Source organism: Chelonia mydas, chromosome 14, assembly GCF_015237465.2.
Source record: "Chelonia mydas isolate rCheMyd1 chromosome 14, rCheMyd1.pri.v2, whole genome shotgun sequence".
Classification (NCBI taxonomy): Eukaryota; Metazoa; Chordata; order Testudines; family Cheloniidae; genus Chelonia; species Chelonia mydas.
In genome coordinates, this window is record NC_051254.2 from 39,649,734 (window position 1) to 39,674,007 (window position 24,274).

Below are 24,274 nucleotides of genomic sequence, written 5' to 3' on the forward strand. Positions count from 1 at the left end.
GCCAGGACTCCTGGGTTCCATCCCCAGATCTGGGAGGGAAGAGGGGTGTAGTGGTTAGAGCAGGGGGGGGCTGGGAGCCAGGACACCTGGGTTCCATTCCCGGCTCTGGGAGGGGAGTGGGGTCAAGTAATTAGAGCGGGGGGGGGGAGGGAGCTGGGAGCCAGGACTCCTGGGTTCCATGCCCAGCTCTGCAAGGGGAGTGGGGTCAAGTAATTAGAGTGGGGGGGCTGGGAGCCAGGACTCCTGGGTTCCATGCCCAGCTCTGGGAGGGAAGCAGGGTGTAGTGGTTACAACGCAGGGACCCTGTTTTCTGTGGTGGTTTCATCAGCCCTATCCCCGCTTGACGCATTGCCTGCCTGTAGGAGGCAGCTCCCCAAACATCCTGTCCGGCTCTGTCGAAACAGGGAGAGACTCTCCCAGCACCAGCTTCCTACACGCCCCAGCCTGGGAACCCATGGCCCTGCCCCGTGCAGCTGGGGATAAAAGCCATCCCCTTGAGCAAGGCTGCAACCACCTCTGGCCCGTGCTGCACAGCATCCCGGGGATAGCTACAGCTACCTGGCTCCCCGCGAGATACCCGGCGAGATGCAGCTGCAGCAGGGATGGGTCCCACTGGGGCTGAAATTAACCATCCTACTGGCACTGTGCCTGCATCTGCCAGGTAGGTACCTGCCCGTGGGAAGGGCAGATCTGGGGGGATCCCTGGGCAAACAGCTGCACAGTTATTTGGGGGGCACTGCTGATTAGGCAGGTGGCTGAACAGAGAGGGATATTTTGGGGTGTCATTGGGAGGAGACTGGTTAGAGCAGGGGGGGCTGGGAGTCAGGACTCCTGGGTTCTATCCCCTGCTCTGGGTGGGGAGTGGGGTCTAATGGTTAGAGCGGGGGGGGCTGGGAGTCAGGACTCCTGGGTTCCATCCCCAGCTCTGGGAGGGAAGAGGGGTGTAGTGGTTAGAGCAGGGGGGGTGGGAGTCAGGACACCTGGGTTCCATCCCCAGCTCTGGGAGGGAAGAGGGGTGTAGTGGTTAGAGCAGGGGAGGCTGGGAACCAGGATTCCTGGGTTCTATCCCCTGCTCTAGGTGGGGAGTGGGGTCTAGTGGTTAGAGTCAGAGGGACTGCAAATCAGGGGTTTTCTATTCTAACAGGTTGGGACATTCTGCTGTGCCGGACACTGATCAGGGAGCTGGTTAGCACTGAATTATGTTTTGGGCTGCCAGCGGGGTGGAAAAACTGGGTCAGCAGCTTTGTGTGTTTGTGTGTGGGGGGGTGAGGAGCTTGAGATATTTTGGGGTGTCACTGGCCTGCTGGCACTGGATAAACAGCTACAGTGAATCATAGATGGGGTGCATATCTGGGGGTGTCTCCTGGGTTCAGATACTAGCAAGGGAGCTGAGTGTGGGAGAGGCTGACCCGGGAGAAATAGGGTGGGGCGTCAAGGAGACAACTAGTAGTTGAGCAACTGGGCGGGGTGTATTCTGAGGTGACACACCGCAGGGAGGGATATTTTGGGAGGTAGGTTCGTGTGCTGGGAGGTACCTAGCCGGCCGGGACATCTGGGATGTCAGTGGGGTACGAACATTAGGGAGAGGGTATGGACTCTGGGGAGCGGGGGGTGGGGTGGCGAAGGGGGGGTGAGATAATCTTGGGGTGTCTGAGGAGCAGGATTTAAGGATTTTAGCAGGGCTCGTTCCCATTGGCAGAGACAGTGCCATGTGGCTGGAGGGAATGTCTCCAACAGCCGGTGTTGCGTAGCAAGGTACATCTGAGGGCTGGCAGCAGGCGTGGCCCAGTTTGATATCTCCTTCCCTGATCTGGATGCAGGAAGGAAGGCAAATAGCCATGCCAATGTGACAGGACTGGGAGGAGATGCTAATACCAGCAAGGGAAAATAACCCAAAGGAATTCAGCAAGGGGGGGAAATCACTGAAGGGGATTTGAGGCAGCTAATACAGCTAGGGGAATAATTCCACTGGCGGCAGAAACCTTGGCAAGCAGGAGCGGCCGGGAGAGAACAAGTGTAGCAAGGAAAGTAAGGCATGGCGGGCCTGGAATGTTATTATTAACACACACGTTTATTAGGTAGAGCTTACGGCCCAGCCAAGGTTTGTAGATTCATAAATTTCCAGACCGGAAGGGACCATTATAATAATATAGCCTGACCGCCTGGGTAACCCAGGCCGGAGAAACTGCCCTCAAATAATTCCTCGAACAGATCTGTTAGAAAAAACATCTATAACGCTCCAGAGCAGGGGACGCATCCCTATGCCTTACCTAGCAAATACCTGCACCTGGAGGCTACGCCTCTTGAGATACAGACTGTCAGTGATGGGACAAGGTTCTCATGGTTAATTACTCGCACCGTTAAAAATGTACGCCGTATTCCCCATCTGATTTTGTCTAGCTTCAACATCCAGCCATCGGATGGTGTTAGACCTTTCTCTGCTAGGCTGAAGAGCCCATGGATTAAATATTTGTTCCCCACAGACTGCGATTAACTCACCCCTTTGCCTTCTCTTGGTTAAGCTAAATAGATGGAGTTCTTTCCCTGCAAGGCAGGTTTTCTAAACCTTTAATCATTCTCGTGGCTCTTCTCTGACCCCACCCCAATTTACCAACATCCTTCTTGGATTGTGGCCACCAGAACTGGGCACAGGATTCCAGCAGCAGTCGCCCCAGTGCCAAATATAGAGGTAAAATAACCTCTCGGCTCCTACGCGAGATTCCCCTGTTTATGCATCCCAGGGTTGCATTAGCTGTTTGGGCCATAATGACACACTGAGAGCTGGACCCATCGTGCCAGGAGCTGTACAAACACAGAATCATAGCTAGAACCTGCCCCAAACATGACGTTAATAACCTAAATACCTTTGAAGAGTTGGGCCCTCCAATCTTATCGGACAACCTTGTCTCCCCCTTGTGGTCTCTCTAGGTGTGACACCCAGGAGCTTTCAGCTTCCCGAAGGAGGAAACCTGGGTCGGTCCCGGCGACAGGCCGACGATCCAGAGCCTAATTCCTCGGAGGAGGAGGTGATGGAATTCTTTGAGCCCCTGCTCCGGGTCTTACAAGGAATCCCAATTCCTACGCTGTCCTCCTCGACTGACATATGGTCCTGGTTCCCTGCCCTGCAGAATCTGCTAGACCCAAAAAATCAGACCTCCATTCCTGGGCCAACAGCACAGCCAGAGAAGCCCACGGCTGACTCAACATCAGCACCTAAGACAGCTGCTTCTCCCAGGGCAGCAGCACTGGAGCTGCCTGTCTCCATCCAGCCCGTGGTACCTAAAATCCCCTTCACTGCCCAGCCGCCTCGTCTGGAGCTCCCCGTCTCCATCCAGCCCCGGGCATCAGAGCTGGCTAGCTCTGTCCAGCCAGCCATAGATGAGCTGGTTTCATCTCCCGATGAAGAGAGCTGCTAATGGGGCAGGGAGTCAAGACTCCTGCGTTCTATCCCCAGCTTTGGGAGGCGAATGGGGTCTAGCGGGTTACGGTGGTGGAAGCTGGGAGCCAGGACTCCTGAGTTCTATCCCCAGCTCTGGGAGAGGACTTGGGAGGGGGTGTGTCTAGTGATTAGAGTGGGGGCAAGGGTGGGAGTCAGGACGCTTGGGTTCTTTCCCTACCTCTGATAGGGGATTGAGAGCTAGTTATTAGCCCCTGGTTTGGGTCTTACAAGAAATCTCAGCTCCTACTCTGCTTTCCCCAGAAGCCATATGGTCCTGGCTCCCTGCCCCACAGAATCTGCTAAAGCCAAGACTTCTGGGTTCCATCCCTAGGTTTGCCACTCCCGCCCCAGCCCATGCTCCGTGCCTCAGTTTCCCCCTTTAGTGACTCCCCGGTGCCTCTGAGCACCCGGCCAGGATTTGCCGTGAGGCTGCTCTAGAAATAGTGCCAGTGCCTGAGGGTTTCCTGGGTGCCAGCTCCTGAAATGTGCTCGCAATAAAAGACCTGAACCATAGACATGGCTTCTGTTGTTGCTATGGGTGAATCTGGGGCCAGACCAGCCGCCCCTGGAACCCAGCAGCCTCTGGGGGTGGGGGTGGGGGGGGGCGCCTGTCCCAGGGAACTCTGCCCGAAGCCTGTTGTGCTGTAGCCTTACACCTGCAGGGACCCGCTATTGCGGGGTAGAGGGGAGCTCAATCTGCCATTCACTCCTGGGCTCATCCGGCAGCCGCGATGGGGAGACCCCTCCCCCTAGGAAGGGGGAAGCCACCTGCTTCTTTAATACAAGCCAAGGACCCACGCTCGCTTACTGCTGAGCTGGGCCGGGCCCACACTGGAGCTGGCGCCCCCTAGAGGGGCAAGGGCCCCTATTCCATTCCCCAGCCCCCTACACCAGCCAGCCTCCCCTGCCCTGTTACCGGATTAGATCTGCTGTCCCCTAGAGATGTGAAGTGCCCCATATCCTATTACAACCCCTTGAGCCAGCCAGTCCCTCCAACCTGGGTCTGGATCAGGGCTGGCGTCCCCTAGAGATGGGTGTCCCCATTCTGCCACCCAGCCTGGCAAGTATCACTATTTCATAAGTTGCAGGTCTAAAATGAATAGGCAGCAGGTTTAAAACAAACAAAAGGAAGTATTTCTTCACACAATGCACGGTTAACCTGTGGAACTCATTGCCAGGGGATGTTGTGAAGGCCAAGACTATAAACGGTTCAAAAATCAACTAGATAAGTTCCTGGAGGACAGGAATATCAATGGCTATTAGCAAAGATGGTTGGTGATGCAACCCCATGCATTGGGCATCCCTAGTCTCTGCTTGCCAGAACCTGGGAACGGATGACAGGACGGATCACTCCACAAATACCTGTTCTGTTCATATCACTTGGAGCACCTGGCATTGGCCACTGTTGAAAGACAGGTCATTGGGTTAGACTGACCATTAGTCTGACCTAGTATGTCCGTTCTTATATTTGTATGGCCTATCCCTCATCTATGCATTTTGAGATAGGGTGAGATAGCTGTCCATAGCAGGCACCATTCTCCAATAAAATGTATTAACCCCAGCTGACTCCCCGCTTTGCCCCATCCATCAAACCCAGTATCCCCTCCACTCATTGGCAGGCCAAGAGGATAGGTTTGAAACAGACCAGAGGATACTACCATGACCCCCCACCATTTAACAGAGCTGTTGGGTACTGACCGGTGACCAGCATCTGCTGCCAGAGCTGCCGGAGTGATTCTGCCAGCACAGAATCATGTTGCAGCTGTTCTGTACTTAAGCTGCCCCTGACAAAGAGGTGACCACACGGGCTTAGCCAGGGTGTGAATGTTTGACACAAACAGTGAGAGTGTTAGAGCCCCGCTGGGCCTGGGATCTGCAAACTGTGGTTTGGGGAAGGGATGACCTTGAAATGTGCAGTTATTTCGGAATGAAACTCTGTGTACACACACACACACACACACACACATACACACACACACAGATACAAGGCCTCTAGGTGCTACTGCCATACACACACATTGGACTGTTCCCTTCAGCGGGAGAAAGAAACTCTTTCCACCCCCTACAAGTGAGAGGGGGAACAGCTAGGTGTGCTGGGATTGATTTGCATAAATTATAATTTTGCCCCGGTGCATTTCTGCACAGCTATTTAACCTGTGTGGTTGTGGTTTGTGTGTGCTCTGCGTTCTGGAGCAATGTTAAATGGTTCACATAACTGTATTTTTCAAAGGGAAAATGGGTTAGGAAAGAGATACCCTTCAGACAGAGGGTCTCCCTTAGCAGTTAATGAGAGGCTTGGCATTGGGTAGTGACCCCCACCCTAGCACTGCAAAAATAAAGTATTTAATTAATAGGAAAGACCATGTAGTATTGTGCAGTACCGATATCAGCAGGTTGTTGGGCTTAGGCACTGGAGGGGTACTGGGTATGGGCTCTCCCTGTGTATCAGGGACCTGACAGGGGTTGTACATGCTGAAACCTCTTTTTGTGGGGGTGTCTGGAGAATCCAAAAAGGGAGAAGAGTTACCCAGATGTACCTCAAAGCAGCTGTGATGTCACTGTGGCCAGGAAGGCCCATAGCAGGCAGCACCAGCTGGCAATGCCTCCAGAGTTTATCTGCATAGCCCAGGGGTGGCCAACCTGTGGCTCTTCAGAAGTTAATATGCAGCTCTTTGTATAAGCCCCAACTCCGGGACTGGAGCTCCAGGTGCCAACTTTCCAATGTGCCGGGGGGTGCTCGCTGCTCAACCCCTGGATCTGCTACAGGCCCTGCGCTCACCCCTTCCCGTCCCCTCCCCTGAGCCTGCTATGCCCTCACTCCTCCCCTGCCCCCCCCCCCGAGCCTCCTGCATGACACAAAACAGCTGACCAGGAGGTGCAGGAAGGGATGGGGAGGTGCTGGGAGTGGGGTGGGGGAACTGATGGGGGCTGCTGATGTGTTACTGTGGCTCTTTGGCAATGTACATTGGTAAATTCTGGCTCCTTCTCAGGCTCACGTTGGCCACCTCTGGCATAGACAGTCACCCTCCCCAGAGCCATCCACTTTTGCCCAGATCTACCTATCTATACAAGATGGGAGTGTTATGAGGTTATGTTAGGTTACAGGTTGAGTGAAAACCTCACTGAGATTGATGGGTGTGAATGCACCCTTCAATTAACATAACTGTAAGGAGAAGCCCCACCGAGGACAAAAGGTATGTGTGAACTGCCCCCACCCCAAGAGTTTTTGCTAAATATTGTTTTTTGTGTGTGTGTGTGTGTTAGAGAGAGAGAGAGAGAGAGAGAGAGAGAGAAAGTGTGTGTGTTATGAGGTGGGTTACAGGTTGAGTGAAAACCTCACTGAGATTGATGGGTGTGAATGCACCCTTCAATTAACATAACTGTAAGGAGAGAGAGTGTGTGTGTGTGAGAGAGAGAGTGAGAGAGAGAGTTTGTGTTATAATGTCACAATATCACTCCCTCCCCACCCATGGGACCCCTGGGTAAGCAGTTTAGCCTTGCATGTTGCTAGCGCTTGTATATGGAGTGATGTGTATTGTGGGATGGGTTAAGGTGTGAGTGTGGAGTGAAAGGTTCCTTTGCAGGTTGTGAGAGGCCGTAGAGGGAGGAAGAGAGAAGGGAATGGGTTAACTCGACGCTCCAGCTATGTCCGAAGATAAGACGCTGACTCCAGCCCAAGGTCACGGCACACAACTTACTCTCGGCCACCTGCCAAGGAAGACGGGGGCCTGGATTCCAACCCCGACCAGCCGTGGGAACAAAGCAGTAAACTGAACAAGACTGCAGGAGAATGCGAAAAGCTAATGAGACAGTGAAGGCCAGCGAGGGGGAAAACAGCCGTTTCATGTCCCTGAAGCTGGAGTGGTTTGGGAAAGCTGAGAAAGCCACGGAAGGCCGCTTTGGACTGGTACAAAGAGCACGGGGGACAGAGGTCCCTGAACGAAACGCCCCCAAAAGACCCCAGGACTTAAAAACCGCCTGAGAGCTGAAGCAAGGCGGAGATCAACAGCAGACCCTGGGCACAGGACAGAACTCTCGTCCACCCTTCCTCCTCTTCTTCTTACGTTACACCCAGGCTTGGCCAGCCTTGGGTTGTGCGTGTGTGAGTATGAAAGTGGGTTAGGGAGCGGGCACTAATGCTTTCTTCCTTCCTCTGAGTGACATGGGGCACACCCCTCACTCACCGCTGTTATTTTTATTAATAAAATTTAGTCACTTGGTGTGCTCCTTCATCTCCTCCCCGAACGATCCTGCAGCCTCAGCCTGATCACCTGACGCCTCAGGAAGATTGGCAACATAAATTTGTCACATTTTTGGTGGAGAATTGCTGGGGGGGGGGCCCTGCAGAGCGCACCAACTTGTCTGCCCTTGTATTTCATGTTTGCTCTGCCCGGCACGGTTGGTATTTCATGTTGAGGATTTTATGCTTAAAGGTGTGCCCCACCCTCAGTCGTAGCATGACTGAGAACTGGAGGGAAGTTTAGCATTCCTCTCTCCACCCCGGTCAGCGGGGGAAGGGTGCAGGTGGGTCTACCCCCGGCCATGGAAGTGCCAGGCAATAGGAGGAGGACCTAGGGATCCTCGCTCCAAGCGAAAGGAAAAATCCTCGGTGCATACACCCTCAGCCGTAGCATGCCTGAGTATAAGAGGAGAATTTAGGGTTTCTCGCTCTGCTCGGGAGGGGCTTTGTATTTGTTGTATGGACCCTCGGTGGTACTAGACCGAGAAATACGGAGGGAGGCTTAGTGTCCCTCCTTCCAGCCCCGGGGGGTGAACATTGTAAGCCCCGGTGCCGGCGTGGGCAGCGGAGGGCCCCAGAATAGCTAGGGACAGCCCTGTCAGAGACACAGGACTTTGTATATAAGAAAACCTGAATCAAAGAAATGCCTGGCTACCACGAATTTCCCCTCCCAGCTGGAACATTCAGAGGCCCCCAAACTTTGACTACTTGCCCCGGCCAAAAGACGAACAGGGATAGATATATTAGAGCATAGATGGACACATGGGAGTATAGATAGGTCAGTGCTCCAGCATCTATCCATTCATCTTCCTGTGCTCCACTCGCTCTTTGCCCAGATCTATCGCTGTCCATCTGTGTTCACCTTTATATATTTATCCATCTGTCTATGCTCTGCTGTATCTACGCCCAGCTCTATCTATTTAGGCTCCTTTTGTAGTAATAGGATTTTATGTTTCTATTTTATATAGTTGAGAATGAAGGCTAAGGAATAATAACGTAGCATGTATTAAATGGATTGGTGTATGATTTGATCATATCCCGCCAGCCGCCCTTTTTGAATGGCAGAAAGGAATGGCCTAATGGGCCATTGGTAGAGATGCATAGTAGAGATGCATTGGTAGAGATGCCAGAATTTGTGTTGGGGCTGATTTCAAGGCCGTGACAGACCTTTGAGGGTCACCACTTTGCTGTAGATTTAGCATTTTAAAATAAGTAAATGAAGGCCATGATTGTTTTCTTTTGAATCGCGACTTGATGTTCCCGTTCACAATGTCCTGTGTGAATTAATTTTATTTTGGGTGTGAATGAGGAATGTGTGTGTTAAGAGATAAGTGTGAAGGCCATCGCCGAACCCGATGGTCTAGGGAGGAACCAAAGATAGACGCAAGGGCGCCAGGAGGCTGCAACTCGCCCCAATGGACATGTCCGAGGAGGGCAGATTGATGACACTAAAGATGAGACAGGCACCCATCAATGGGGACAAGATAGCTGTGATCAAAACCAGCATGGGGTAACTCCCTGAGGAACTTGAGGAAAGAACAAGAAAAAGGATGAGAAGGAGAATTTAAGAAAACAAGCACTCGTCAAACAACAATTGATTACAGCATTGGTCCCAGTGAAGGAAAATCACTATATAAACAGGATGCCTTGCAATGAAACTTTGGGTTCGTCCTGCCAAGACTTCCCCGGAGCATCGTGTCGCGATCAACAGAACTCGGCTCTTCCCTACCCGTAATCAACCTAGCTGGCCACTAGGATGATCCGGACTCTGGACTGGTAATTATAACATCGACTGGCGGGACAGTGTGTGTGCGTGAGTGTGATTGAATGCGTATGCCAATTGTTGTATCTTCAGTAAACACGGCGTATTGCCTTTTCCCCTGAAAAAGATCCCATCTCCTTCTTATAAGCGTAACATTCTCTGCACATCCGTCTGTCTACACCCAGCTCTGTCCAACCACCCACGCTCTCTCTGCTCCGCCTGTGCCAGAACAAGCTCTTCCGGGCGGGGCTGATAAAGCATCAAAGAGCTTAGCACCCCTATTAATTTGCTGATGTTCCCGAGGGAACTCAGCAAGATCAGCCCTTTTGTAAGGGGAGACTCGGCTTAGGTCACTTCTCCCAGGTGAAACAGTGTCAGTGGGAATAGAGCCCAAGAGTCCTCAGCCCCAGTCCTGTTCTAACTACTAGACCCCACTCCCCTGCCACAGCTGGGACTAGAATCCAGGAGTCCTAGGGCCCAGTGCTTTCACTACTAGCCCCCACTCCTCTCCCAGAGCTGGGGAGAGAACCCAGGAGTCCTGGTTCCCAGCCTGCATTGCTCTATCTACCAGACCCTGCTCTGCTCCCAGACCACCTCTTCCTAGCTAGGCGTCATCGATGTACCTGGCAAACGAGAGTCAATGGGACCCACTCCAGTGGGGCGGGGGCAGCCCTGTCTCTGAGGCAGGGACCCTGGCAGGCTGTCAAACCTCTCAGGGAGCCACCTGGGTGGGAAGTGGCGGAACCGGAGAGGCAGGTGCTTCCTGGCCCAGTGCCCGTTCCCACCCGCTGCACAAGGATTGGCCAGTTGCCGCGGTCCTGAGCCGAGCCCCGGGGGCAGTGGTCAGCCCAGCCAGAAGGGAGAGAGCACCAAAGGCTGAGTGAGAGGCAGCTAGCAGGGACCAAGGCAGGGGAAAAGCAGCTAAACCTTCCATGTGCATCTGGGAGGAGGGGAGAGTCAGCAGCCCTGGTGGGAGGGGAGAAGTGCATAGTGGTGAGAGCGGAGGGGGCTGGGAGTCAGGGCTCCTGGGTCCGTTTCCTGTTCTAGGAGGGGAATGGGGTCTAGAGCAAGGAGGGGACTGGGAGTCAGGACTCCTGGGTTCTCTTGCTACCTTGTGGGGTTGGGGTCCACTGCTTAGAACCAGGGAATCAGAACTCCTGGGTTCACAGTTCCACCAGTGCTTTCTGGGTCTCCCGATGTACCTATGTCTAGCTTCAGAAGTACTGAGGCTCCTAACTTCCACTGAACCCTGTGGGAGTTAGGAGCCCTGTCTGGAGTGGTCTACAACTGTGAGTGCCAGCCTAAGGGCAGACTGTCCAATACAGGGCAGACACCCCAAACTAGTGGTACGGTCTATGATTAGATTTCACCAACCCAGTAATAAATGAAGCACTATAACAGTCTTACCACGGAGTCCCAGACAGTCCCCTTGGGGTCTCCAGTCTACCTTGCCACCCAGGCAAGCTGGACTGAGTGCTAATTGGTTGCTGTACACCAAAGATCACAAAAGATTCAGGTTGCTCCCAGTCCCCAGAGGCCAGTCACTTACCCCAGGTCAATCTGGACCTCAGATCTCACACCAAAGACAATGCTTGTAGCCCGTCCGACAGTAAACTAACTAAGGATTTATTAACCAAGAAACAAAATGAACAAGTTACTACAAGGTGATAGCAAGCAAACCTCCACACACCAAATGAGTTACAGTCTGTGCGTGGTTCCAAAAGGTGACCGAGTTGCAGGAATCTGTCAGCTCTTGGAGCCATTGTGGATTGTTCTCTGGAAACACCCACTCCATGTGCAGCGGCAGTGAAAAAAAGTGAACAGAATGTCAGGAATCATGGGGAAAAGGATGGAGAACAAGACAGAAAATATCATGTTGTCTCTATATAAATCCATGGTACGCCCACATCTTGAATACTGCGTGCAGATCTGGCCGCCCCATCTCCAAAAAGATATATTGGAATTGGAAAAGGTTCAGAGAAGGGCAACAAAAATGATTAAGGGTATGGAACAGCTTCCATGTGAGGAGAGATTAATAAGACTGGGACTTTTCAGCTTGGAAAAGAGACGACTAACGGGGGATATGATAGAGGTCTATAAAATTGTGACTAGCATGGAGAAAGTAAATCAGGAAGTGTTATTACTCTGTCTCATAACACAAGAACTAGGGGTCACCCAGCAAAAGTAAGAGGCAGCAGGTTTAAGACAAACAAAAGGAAGTATTTCTTCACACAACGCTCAGTCAGCCTATGGAACTCCTTAACAGAGGATGTTGTGAAGGCCAAGATTATAACAGGTTCAAAAAAGAACTAGATAAGTTCATGGAGGACAGGTCCATCAATGACTATTAGCCAGGATGGTCAGTGACACAAAACCAAAACCAAGCTCTGAATGTCTTTTAGGACTGAACCATGTTGACCTTCGGGATCTCTGCTTCTGTTTCGAAGCTCCGACCTTCTGAGAGTCCAAACAGCAAAAGAGATGCAAATTTCTCTTGTTCACGATCTTTATTTCCTCCTTCCAGAATTCAAGCTGATGGGATGAGCCCTTTTGCACAAGGCCTCTTTATGGGTGCGAAGGCGCAATTAACAAAGCCTTTGTACTGTGATCATAGAATCATAGAATATCAGGGTTGGAAGGGACCTCAGGACGTCATCTAGTCCAACCCCCTGCTCAAAGCAGGACCAATCCCCAACTAAATCATCCCTGCCAGGGCTGATGTCCCACAATAGCCCATTTTAGCTTTGATAGACTTCTTAATGAACAGCAGCCGATCCCTTCTGGAAGCGCAACAGTTTCAGGGCATTTTTTTTTACCAATATAAAGCAAAAACTTAAATATTACCTCATAGCATGGGATAAAGCTGTTACAAGTGAGATTAGTGCAGGCAGCAACATGCAAGCATTTCATAACGTCTAAACACTAAACCCATTGTCATAAGTTCAATACCCCTGGCAGCCAGACTAACACAAAGGTGAAACAGGCCGGTTTCCAGCAAAGAATTTGTCAGGGCTCAGCTGTGGCAAAAGTTGGCACCTGGTTTGCCAGCATCACCAGTCTAGAGCCCCGGCACGGAGAGCAGGGTCTTTTGTGGAATTTCCTAGCTCCTCATTTCTTTGCTGAGTCAAGGTAAAATCAGCCAGAACTCTGGGCATTTCATCCCAAGAAGCACGTGCTGGTTCAGCCGGCTCTGCCCTCATGCCAGCTGGTGCAAACAGCCAGCAGAGCTGATGCTCGTGAAACCCTCGTTTGCAAACAGACTTACGGTGCCGCTGACGTGAGCTGAGTTGGGCCCTTCCAGGAGATGGACCGTCAGCGAGGCTCTTCCCACTGGAATCCATTTCACCGGAACAACTCCTAACCTGCGAAGGCACTCACTTGCAATGCCTCCTTCTGCAGCCAGGAGGCGGCGGATCCCTCCCCATCTCTTTCACCTATCAGCAGCACCTTGGCCAGGAAGGAGCTGTGTTTGCAAAGCACAGTTCCCATCCCAGCTCCGAGGATTTAAGAGAGAGGGACGTACCACTCCGGAGCCCCCACTCCCTTTGTGACAGACCATTGTGCCTTCTGACTCCCTGCCCCCAGCCTTAATGCTTGTACCTGGAGGTCGTCATTTTTAAGGCCAGAGCGACTTTTAACTAACCTAGTGTGACCTCCTCTATACCCCAGGCTGGAGAATTCCACCTAGTTATCTGAATGGAGCCCAATAATTTGGGTTTGACGTCTGTTGTCTGTCTTGTGCATTTCTACCCACCGAGCAACCCTCTGGCGCCTCGTATCTGTGCGATTTTTAGTGTATTTCTTAGCGCGCTGGATCCTGGTTCCTTGCAAGAAGAAGTCAGTTTCTGGCCCACGTGGTTGCAGAGAACAGCTTGGAAATGTGAGGCCAATGCAGGCTAACGGCTCACAAAGCAGAAGGCAATGAAAAAGAGCCCAATTAAAAACAAAATCTTGTGTTTTTTTAAGCCAATCTCCTGGTTTTTAGGGGCCTGGTTCATGATTTTTGAATGCTTGAGGTTGGCACCTACACCATAACCTCAGCTGGACAAATTCCACAGCGGGGGTCACTTCCCAGCTGGAATGTGACACTCATCCCACCGCTCACACCAGTGTAATTATTACCGCTGCTCAGCGCTGGGGTACACCAGACTTCTATGGTGCTCAGCAGTGCGCCAGGTATACCACCACTCAGATGCAAGCTTTGGCAGAGCTCCTCCTGCTGGACACTCACTAGGCTATTCACTGGGTCCCACCACATTAAACCCATGTGCTGTAAGCTTCCTTTTGTCTGAGTCGGATGCTGCATTCTCTCTCTCCTTGGGCTCTCTGGCACATTTAGTGGACAAAGTCTCTATCTGTTACCTCTTCATGGACATGGGACTCTGTGACTCGGCTGCCCTAGGTCCCCAGAACCTCTCCTGACTCCCCCAGACTGCTTAATATGTTAAGCATATCCTTTCTCCCAGAGCTCCAACCTTCTGGGTGCTCTGCGTTTATAGCTCACCTCTTCGGGGCCACCTGACAGTGAAAGCAAACAGGCACACAGGACTGGCAAAGGTTTCTAAACACAGTTTACTTTACATTGCACAGGAGATATGCAGATCCCAGACCAAAAAACCAACATAGTCATCTACAGGTGTTTCCCTGCCTCAGTTTACTCACCTCTTTGGTGCATGCTGCGGGCTTGGGTGGGAGTCCTCTGGTATATCCAGGGACCTTCTCCTGCAGTTCCTGGACTCTCTCCTCCAAACCCCTTTGACAGATGACCCCCTGTATCAGCTTCACCAGGTGCTCAACGTCCCCCATCAAGGGATCCGTGGCTTAGTTACCTCTGCCCCTAGAGTTCAGATTTAAAAAACCCGGATTGCCCTTGGTGGCAGCCATCTCTTTGTCAGAAGGTGCTCCGTTTGAACAGATGATCATCCAAGTCTAATGACCCTCCACTGTAAACCCTGGAGTGCCACTGTCCCTTGGGAATGTTAGTCCAAGGTGGAGGTAAAAACCGTCAGGAAGGCACAGATCAGCCTTACAATCAAAGTGGGGTTTGTAGCCTGTTGAAGATACATACAGAGAGTGCATCATCTCACATGCAATTCATGCAGATTCCCCAAATGTCACAGAGGCACTGAAGGCTCCTAACCACTCAGGCATATGACTAAAGCGAAGGAGTATTTCACTACAGCTGCTGGAAGGTCACCAATACAAGTTATTAGGCTCCATGCAGGAATAACTGGGTACAATTCTCTGGCCTGGGTCATGCGGGGGTCAGAAATAGGAGTGTCCAACCCTTTCAGTGATGTGGGCCACAAGCCCAGTTGTGGCCCCGGACAGAAACAAAATGGCGTCCTCCATAGATGTGGTGTGACCTACATGTGAGGTCATGCCACGAGGACGCCATTTTGTAGAGCAAGCCTGCGGTGGGATGGAGGCGTTCAGGGGCCAGACAGAATCATCCAGCAGGCCAGATCCAGCCCACGGGCCAGCAGCTATAGAGAAGCCCTCCCAATTGACAGACGAGAATAACCGCACCTTTTCCGGTGCCCGATTGGCTCGTAGGGTGACCAGATGTCCTGGTTTTATAGTGATAGTTCCAATATTAGGGGCTTTCTCTTTTATCGGCACCTATTACCCCCCGCCCCTCATCTCGATTTTTCACACATGCTATCGGGTTACTCTACCTATGTGTGACTCAAAGACCATGGAAGTTGTAGCAGTTAAACCAACTAGAAATGACTTGTGGTGAGACCCAGAAAACTGACAGTCAAATGGGACAAACTGCCTGTCACTCCAGGAAATCCAGAACAGCTAGATTTCTCCCCAAACTCTAACTTGTCTGCCTTGTGAATCAGACCTACAGCTCCCTATATGAGCATAGTTTGTCTTGTTCCACTAATGGAATGACTAATATCTAGCCTTGGCCGAACTTGTCTTTTATTTATTTTTTATAATTTCAAGCGATAATCTAGATGTTTAAGCATTTTTTTAGATTTTTATTGATTTACACTTTCACAGTTGTGGGAAATTCTGGGAGGCCAGTCAGATGATAATTCCTTAATGACAGTAGACATTGGGGTTCAAAGACGTTAAAGCTTTACAACCATTAAGACAGTCTTGCAATTGTCACCATCACACGTCAAAATATACCCAGTGAATTTCCCTCCATCAAACTCTAATATGTTCTCAAGCAGGATTTTTTCTTATTTTGCCTAATTTCGATCATTATGGATGGAAACTTGTTTGTGCCTGTGGGATGAAGTCAATGTTAAATATCTACCCCTTCAAGCCTCCTCATATCCCACGATAAGCCCTGAAAGGGGAAGGTATTAGATATAAAAGCAGAGACTGTGAGAACTAAGAACTATAAAGGAATGTTTGTTTCTTTGTCCAAATGATGGTTGCACTATAGAAGTGCTATGAATTGTATGGCACCAGAAGGAAAAGGAATCTGACATCGGGAACTCCTGGGTCATCACGAAAGATAGTACAGTAGCACCGAACCAGGTCTGACTCTGGAATATTAAGAGCAATTTCTTAAAGGGCAGAGAGGAGACCCAATTAAGACTAATAGTGAAATATACAATCCATACTAAAAGCACCAAACCTACCTGTTATACATGGGCACCATCTGGTGGATACTGGCAGAAGCAGCAGAAAAATGAGAGTTGAAATCTGAGCACTGGCTGGCCAGTAAAAGATGACTGCCTCACCAAGGGACCTGAAACAGGGCATATAAACTTAGGGGACCTCAGGTTTGCTGCACCCCTATGACCCAGCCTCTCCGCGCCTCCAGGGTTACGGGACTGGGAAGAGCTGATGGAATTAATGAAGAAGCTGCAGAATGCAGATGTGCTAACGGATCAGACCAGTTTGGTGAACTGGTCCCTCCTCCAGGGTTACAGGACTAAGAAGAAGTGGCGAGATTTCATTTCAGAGACTGTATTCTTTCAGTTCTTGTATAAGTAATCTCGTTGAGTCTACACTTTTTAGCAAGATCTCAAGTAACTACACCTCGGATTTTAACTAACTGATGGCATATACACGCTCTCCTTTCTATGCCCAGGCAAGCTGGCTTAAGAGAGATTTAAAATAATAACTTTAATCAATTGCTTTTGATATTTTAAATGTCTCCCTTCCATACCAAACTGTTCAAATATCAGAACCCACACTCTGAGAGGTGCCTCTAGCCTTATTCCTTGGAGTAATCCCAGAAGTGTGATAAATACGTTAGAAGTACAGGAGAACCTAAGAGTTACCACACCAGAGTTACGAACTGACCCATCAACCACACACCTCACTTGGAACCAGAAGTACGCAATCAGGCAGCAGCAGAAAGACAAAATAAAATAAAATAAAATAAAATAAAGTAAAATAAAATAAAATAAAAGCAAATACAGGACACCTGCTGTCCTGATTTGAGACTGCCCAAAGTAAAACGGGACTGAAAAGAACCTAGCGTTGTATTAATAAGCAAATGCTCCCTGGACTCAGTCACAAAGGGCTTATCCGATTAGATTCCATTCCAATATTGGCCCTAATACGTAACAAAGTGGCAAATCTAGTTTGTTAGAACGCAGCTTTAAAATCAAGCTGGCACCTCAGAAAATTCATAAAATGAACTTACAACATAGCCCGTGCCCTGGGACGAATACCCACCATGGGGAGGGGCGAGGGGAATGGTGGATTGAAGCTGGGACTTACCAGGTCCCAGTCCACGGAGCAGGGAAACTTTTCCTTACCATACATGTGCAGCAAATCAGACTCCACCCAGGAGGGGGCAGTGTGACACCGACTCCATTCAGCTTGGCACATAACAATTCTCAGCTCTTATACAGCTCATGGTGAGATGACTGCAAGGCACTCAGGAGTCTGTGGGAAGGTGAAACACACAAATCCACTTTATTTGGGAAAACCAGACAAACGGCTACTTGCATAATAACCTGAAATTAGCCAAAAAACCCTGCGGTGCAGGTGGGGTTTGGCCAGCCCCATGATCTCTTAATTGCCTGCCTAGGTGACGGCATGATCCCCACATGCCTGCCCTTACTTCTGAACCCGATGGGCTTGGAGGGGGAGGCTCCTCTGCCCATGCTGCCCACTGCAGTCCACACCACAGGCCCAGTCTAAGCTGCAGCTGCTCCCCATGGCAGGTCTGGTTGGAGGAATCCATTGAGGGAAGCGTGCAGAAGCTGGTGGAGACTCAGACAGAGCCGAAGACGCTGAGATGTGAGGATGCCGTTGGACCGGACAGCGTCCCAGTTGAGACATTTCAAGCATGAGGCCACGAGGGAGTGGTGGTGATGATGAAAACTTCTTTAACTTAATCCTCTAAACTGGGAAAAACGCCCGACGACTACAGGAAGGGAACACGGGTCTCCATCTTCAAGCGTAAAGGGGATGTGCAAGAAGGTAGTAATTACTGACCCATCACGTTAACGAGTCACACAATGAAACGGCTGCAAAGAATGACAGAAAAAAGACTTTGTGAGGAGCTAGAGCTGCAAGCGAGTGATGACAACCTGTTTGGGATTGGGCCACTAAATCCAATAATAGCTGCAGCGTTTGCAGGTCGAATGTCACGGGAGAAGTACAGGGAGAAGCGCGTGGAATTGCATTTTGTGTGCGGGCCCCTAGAGAAGACTTCTGCCTGAGGTCCTACAGCATGGATAAGGTGGGGTCCTGCAGTTGCGAAATCCGCCGGAGACACGTGTTCAGAGGGTCCTGGATGCGTCTGAGGTTAGCACAACCGCTGTGAGAACCATCGTGCATCAAGGATCAGTCTTGAGCCGGGATAGACCAAGGCTCCTGGCTCTTTCATGTGTCTCCTGCCGCTCTTACACGCCTGGGGGACTCTTTTGGGTAATGTTGATTGCTACTTTGCCTGGGTGGCATGTGACTCACCCATTTGGGGAGGCTAGCCCCCGGCCCCGCCCCTCCTGCCATAGGCCCCACCCCTTCCCCACCCTCCTGCGGCCCCCTGCCCCGCAGGAGCCCCGAGTCCCTCACCGCAGCCTCTGGCCCCCCGCCCCCACTCTAGCCCCAGGCCACCTCTAGTTCTGGAGCGCCGAGGTCCCAGCGCCCCAGGTCTAGAGTTCTGGGCAGCCGGAGCACCGGCCCCAGCCGCCTTGAGTCCCGAGCTGCAGGCAGTCCTGCCGTAGCCCGAGCCACGGGGTAAGAGCAGGAAGCAGGAGGGGGCCTTGGGGCGGAGCACGTCCGGGGCCACACCTGGCTGTTTGGAGAAGCTCAACCTCCCTTGGCCTGTGACACCCGCCACCCGTGCTAATTTGTCTCCTGAACCACTGAGGTCTGGGTGGTTTTAATGGACCCCTTGATGCAGGGGAATGCGGGCAGGCTCCATGCAGGAAGCTTTTTGCCGACGTGCTGCGAAGATAAATCCGGACTGGAAATGGGTCTAGCACGATGGAAGGCTGCAGTGGAAGCAAACGAATCCGCTGATCAGCAAGGCGGCGAGTTATATGGGCCTGTGGTACCCGTGCTCCCCCCAGTATTCAGGAACGTGGGCCCGGCTCCACCAATGTTATATTTTCAGAGCCATCCCGTCCATAGGACGGACTGGGGCAACCGCCCCGGGCCCTGCGCCTTGGGGGGCCCCGTGCTTCAGGGGGACGTGGGGTCCAGGGTGGTCCGGGGGTTTAGCGGGGGGCTCGGCACTGGCAACAGCCCCGCCCTGACTCCTCCCGCCCCTGCTTCGTCCCCACCCCTCCCCCATTCCGCCCCTTCCCCCAAGGCCCCGCCCTGCCTCTTTGCAGTTTCTGCACCCTCCCCCGAGAAACACCGGGAGCTGGAGGGGTGGGCCGGAGCAGAGCAGGGTGGGTTGGGGCCGAGTCACTCACTCCTGTCGGCGCCAGGATCCCTGCTAAATCCCCAGGCCGTCCTGGACCCCGCATCTCCCTGGAGCGCGGGGCCCCCCAAAGCGTGGGGACCGGGGCGGTTGCCCCAGTCCGTTCTATGGATGGGACAGCTCTGCTTGGACCCATTCTGGGCACCACCAAAAATTATACCAGCGTGGCGCCCATGCCGGTGAGAGGGACCACGAGCGGCCAGCAAAACTGGCTGGGGCAGAGCTGACGTCTGCGTGACCAGTCGAGCCCCTCGGTTCAGCGTCGAGCTGTGTTGGGAAGGTGGGTGCGGATGTCAGGAGTTGCCTGGAGGGCGCGTGGTGCCAATGCAAGGAGCTGGCGGGAGCTCTCTGCAAGGGGAACGTGTCGAGAACACGGAAGAGCCAAGTGGGATCATTCCAACGTCATGACGAAGGAGGGAAGAGAAGAGCAATGACTTCATGCTGCTGAAATGAGGAGGGTGGACAAGACCTGGCAGGCGACGCATGATACAAGCCATGATGCAGGCAGCCTCCAGCACGAAAAAGCGTAGGGAGTATCGACTGCGGCGGCTGGTCACGTGAGACAACAAGACAAGGGACATGGTGGCTGGATAGTACAAGATCTAGCAGTCACAGCAGGACAAAGACCACGGGGGAAACCCAGGGAAAGGTGGATCCAGATGCTGAAGGAGGACATGGAGAAAGCGGGTGTCAGCTAGGAAGAGGCATTTGACAGGAATGCTTGGAGATGAAGAACAAGAACTGTCAACTCTGATTAAAATGGCAGCATGCAGAGGGAACAAGGAGCTTCTTGCAAATTGATTCCTTTGAGCTTTGAAAGTGACAACAGGTCTCCTTATTATGTGTATTACAATAGCACACAGTCTCAGCTGAGATCAGGGCCCCCGTCGTGCCGGGCGCTGCCCAGACACACAGCGAGAGACAGTCCCTGCCCCAGCTGAGATCCGGGCCCCGTTGTGCCGGGCGCTGCCCAGACACACAGGGAGAGACAGTCCCTGCCCCAGCTGAGATCAGGGCCCCATTGGGCTGGGCGCTGCCCAGACACACAGGGAGAGACAGTCCCTGCCCCAGCTGAGATCCGGGCCCCGTTGTGCCGGGAGCTGCCCAGACACACAGAGAGAGACAGTCCCTGCCCCAGCTGAGATCCGGGCCCCGTTGTGCCAGGAGCTGCACAGACACACAGGGAGAGACAGTCCCTGCCCCAGCTGAGATCTGGGCCTCGTGGTGCCGGGCACTGCCCAGACACACAGCGAGAGACAGGCCCTGCCCCAGCTGAGATCAGGGCCCCCGTTGTGCCGGGTGCTGCCCAGACACACAGGGAGAGACAGCCCCTGCCCCAGCTGAGATCTGGGCCCCGTTGTGCCGGGCGCTGCTCAGACACACAGGGAGAAACAGTCCCTGCCCCAGCTGAGATCAGGGCACCGTTGGGCTGGGCGCTGCCCAGACACACAGCGAGAGACAGTCCCTGCCCCAGCTGAGATCAGGGCCCCCGTTGTGCCGGGTGCTGCCCAGACAAACAGGGAGAAACAGCCCCTGCCCCAGCTGAGATCCGGGCCTCGTGGTGCCGGGCGCTGCCCAGACACACAGCGAGAGACAGTCCCTGCCCCAAAGAGCTTAAAGAAGAGAAAGGGTGGGAAGGGCTACGGAGGCACAGAGCGAATAATGCACTTGCCCAAGCAGGTCTGTGGGAGAGCGGAGAACAGACACCTGGTGGAACAGTCACCTGGCAGGCTGGGGCAGATGTGATAGCATGGGATGGTAACCCCACAGAGTGCCTACTGCAGCCGGCAGGGGTCCTCAGCACTGCCGGGCCAGCACTAAAGCATCACAACAGAGACAGAAGAATTTAGCCTTTTATTTTATGTAAAGGGATTTAAATAAGGTACAAAGTCAAATGTCAGATTGGGGTAGGGTTAGATGTTAGTTAAGCAGAACATCGCACAATAAATGAACACGGAACTAAAATGATTGATGACAAGAAGTGATTTAAAAGCAACCCCCCACAGAGACAGCAGGCGCGGGAGCTAGTCTGGGTCAGGGATCACAGGAGGAAGAGGCATTTGAGCGTTAAAGTTGGCAACCGAAGAACAGGGGGGCCAATCAGGTGAAAGAGGTGGTCTCTGAACTAGCCCCTGTCCTGGGGGGCTGGGAATAGTTTCCTCCTACACTATAATGGGCTAAAACCTTCCCCAGATCCTGACTCAGCTGGAGACGTGACCAACATGGACCGGAGCGATGGTGGCGAGAACTCCGCTTCGGCAAAGGGACGGATCCACCAGGCGTCACCCTACCCCCCAGACCCTGCCCCACAGAGTGGGGGTGAACCTATAAGGGAGGCAGATGAGCCATTTTGGCATTCCCCTAGTCTGGGCTGGGACTGGGTTGACCAGCTGTCCCGATTTTATAGGGACAGTCCCGCTATTTGGGGCTTTGTCTTATACAGGCGCCTATTACCCCCCACCCCACGTCCCAACTTTTCACACTTGCTGTCCGGTCACCCTAGCTGGAACGCACTGCATGACAAGCAATGCACACAGAACCCAGAGCCAAGGGGGAAACTGAGCGCGCGCTGCCCCCTGCTGGCCCCAGGAAGTCACCGCCCCAGGAAGTCACTTGCGTCTTTTAAAAATAACGGCTGAGGGGCTCAGGTTTTTTACCCTGATTCCAGGAGCTGGCGCTTTAAGAAACACACTAAAAATCGTACAGGTAACAAGGTGTCAGAGGCCTGCTTGGTGGGTAGAAATGAACAGATCTGAGACCTGAAGACATGTTCACGTTATTGGGCTCCATGCAGAAATAAGGAAGTCAGAAGTCAGAATGGTCTGTCCCAAACGGAGCGAGGGATCCCGAGTTCTCCCTCTCTTAATTCCTCAGGGCCGGGGGGAGCTGCAGTTTGCAACCTCAGCCCCTTCCATGCCCCTGTGCCGCTGAGAGGTGGTGGGGCGGGGGCGAGCGGTGCTGCCCCCTGGCTACAGGAGGAGGCATTGCAACTGAGGCTTTTGCATTGATCGTTCCCAGATTGGGGGAGGATGTGGTTAAACCTACTGCGGGTGGAGGAATCCTGTGGTCAGTCCCGGCTTATGTCTCCAGCATTGCGAGTCGGTTTTCAGCCAGGGGTTTCACAAGCATCAGCTTTACCGGCTGCTTGAGACAGCTGGGGTGGGGTCAGCTCTGCCTGAACGGGTGCGGGTTTCCTGGGATGAGACGGCTCGAGTTTGGGATGGCTCTGCTTTAACTCTGCGAAGAAATGAGGAACCAGGAGATCAGAAATCCCACAACAGATCCTGCTGTCAGCGCCAGGCCCAGAATGCACTGGTGGAACTGTTAATTCTTGGATCTAAGCCCTGGACCCCAACCCCCACGCATCAGGAAGAGAACCCAGGAGTCCTGATTCCCAGCCACGGCCTGCTCTATCCACTACACCCCTACTCCCCACTCCCCTCCCAGAGCTGGGAATACACCCAGGAGTTCCTATCCCCCCTCCACCGGTATCTGTTCCCCTTTCCTTTGTTCCTGGACTTTTCCTCTTGCCCTACCCCATGGAGCCCAAAGGGACATTAGGTGACAGAACAAAAGCTCCTCCATCCCAAAAAGGGAAGGTTCAAGGAATGGTTCTGGGAGGAGAGCGGGGTCTAGTGGTTAGAGTGATGGGGACGGGGCGCCAGGACTCCTGGGTTCTATCCCCAGCTCTGGGAAGGCAGTGGGGTCTGTTGGTTAGAACAGGGGTGGGGGAAGCTGGTAGCCAGGCTTCCTGGCTTCAGCGTGGTTCCTGTGTGCTCTGGGTGCCCCGAAGTGCCCTCTGGGATGGGTCAGACACTTTGGTACAATTTGCAAACTGGTGGTTCCTCGCTGAGTGCTGAGTCAGGGAGTCAAAACTCCTGGCTTCTGTCCTGGTGAAGTCATCCTAGCTGTTGCAACCAGCTGGCATGCTGTTCAATGCCTGACTAAAACCCAGGCGTCCTGACACTATGCCCGGGTGTAACCCACTAGACACCATTCCTCTCCCTGAGCTAAGAATAGGAACCAGGAGTCCTGACTCCCAGCCCCCCCGCTCTAACCACTGGACTCCACCCCCCTCCCACAGCTGGGGATAGACCCTACGAGTCCTGGCTCCCAGCCCCCACTGCTCTAACCACTAGACCCCACTCCCCTCCCATTGGGGCTGCTGACTCTCTCCTCCTCCCAGCTGCATGTGGAAGGTTTGGCTGCTCGCCCCCCCTGTCTTGGGCCCAGCTAGGTGACTCAGCCTTTGGTGCTCTGGCCTGAGATGTTGTAAGGGGTGCGGTGACTCTCCCTCCTGGCTTTGCTGCCACTAGGAGCTTGGCACTGGGCCACCGTGCTGGGGCAGGCCACGGACAGGGCCTGCCTGGGGAACACCAGCTTGTCCTGTTCCTCTGCTCCTGGGGCTGGTATAAAAGCTGGCAGCTCCCTGACGGCTTCCACTGCCTTCCAGGCCCCTGCGTGCCTCAGAGACAGGGTGGCTCCTGCCCCATTGGCTCCCTTCTGCCAGGTACAGCGATGCCCCATTGTCCAGGCACCTAGCTAGGAAGGGGGTGGTATGGGGAGGTGGTCATCTAGGAGGGGAGCGGGGTCTAGAGCAACAGGGGCTGGGAGTCAGGACTCCTGGGTTCTCTCCCTAGCTCTGGGCAGGGAGTGGGGGCTAGTGGGTACAGCAGGGGGTGCTGGGAGTCAGGACTCCTGGGTTCTAGCCCCAGCTCTGGGAGGGGTGGGGGTCCAGTGGGTAGAGCAGGGAAGGCATGGAGTCAGGACTAAAACTACCAGCATGGCTAAAATTACCAGTGCGGACGTGGCCACGTGGGCCCTCAACAACCCAAGTAGGACCCCAGGGTCCTGGGGGGCTTGTCCAGCCAGGGCTCTTTTTAGCTCTGCCAGCTAGATCAAAGCTCGCGTGGGGATGCCCCCCCCAAGCGGCCCTCACACCTCCCTTTGCAGTGTCACCTGGGGAAATCATCT

General features: G+C 53.0%; 1 protein-coding gene across 1 annotated transcript; it reads left to right on the forward strand.

Moving 5' to 3' along the window:
• Positions 1–525: 525 nt before the first annotated feature.
• On the forward strand, positions 526–3,924 carry LOC114021371. Its single transcript, XM_027830414.3, has 2 exons — positions 526–661; positions 2,929–3,924. Exons 1-2 carry the CDS (start codon positions 586–588, stop codon positions 3,414–3,416), a joined length of 564 nt encoding a protein of 187 aa, XP_027686215.2. The 5' UTR covers positions 526–585; the 3' UTR covers positions 3,417–3,924.
• The last annotated feature ends 20,350 nt before the right edge of the window (positions 3,925–24,274 follow it).

What these genes read in the sequence shown, in the direction of transcription:
- LOC114021371 (XM_027830414.3), top strand. Translation starts at nt 586, where the DNA reads ATGCAGCTGCAGCAGGGATGGGTCCCACTGGGGCTGAAATTAACCATC. An exon ending in ACTGTGCCTGCATCTGCCAG is followed by an intron (nt 662 to 2,928) that starts GTAGGTACCTGC and finishes TGGTCTCTCTAG; the next exon opens with GTGTGACACCCAGGAGCTTT.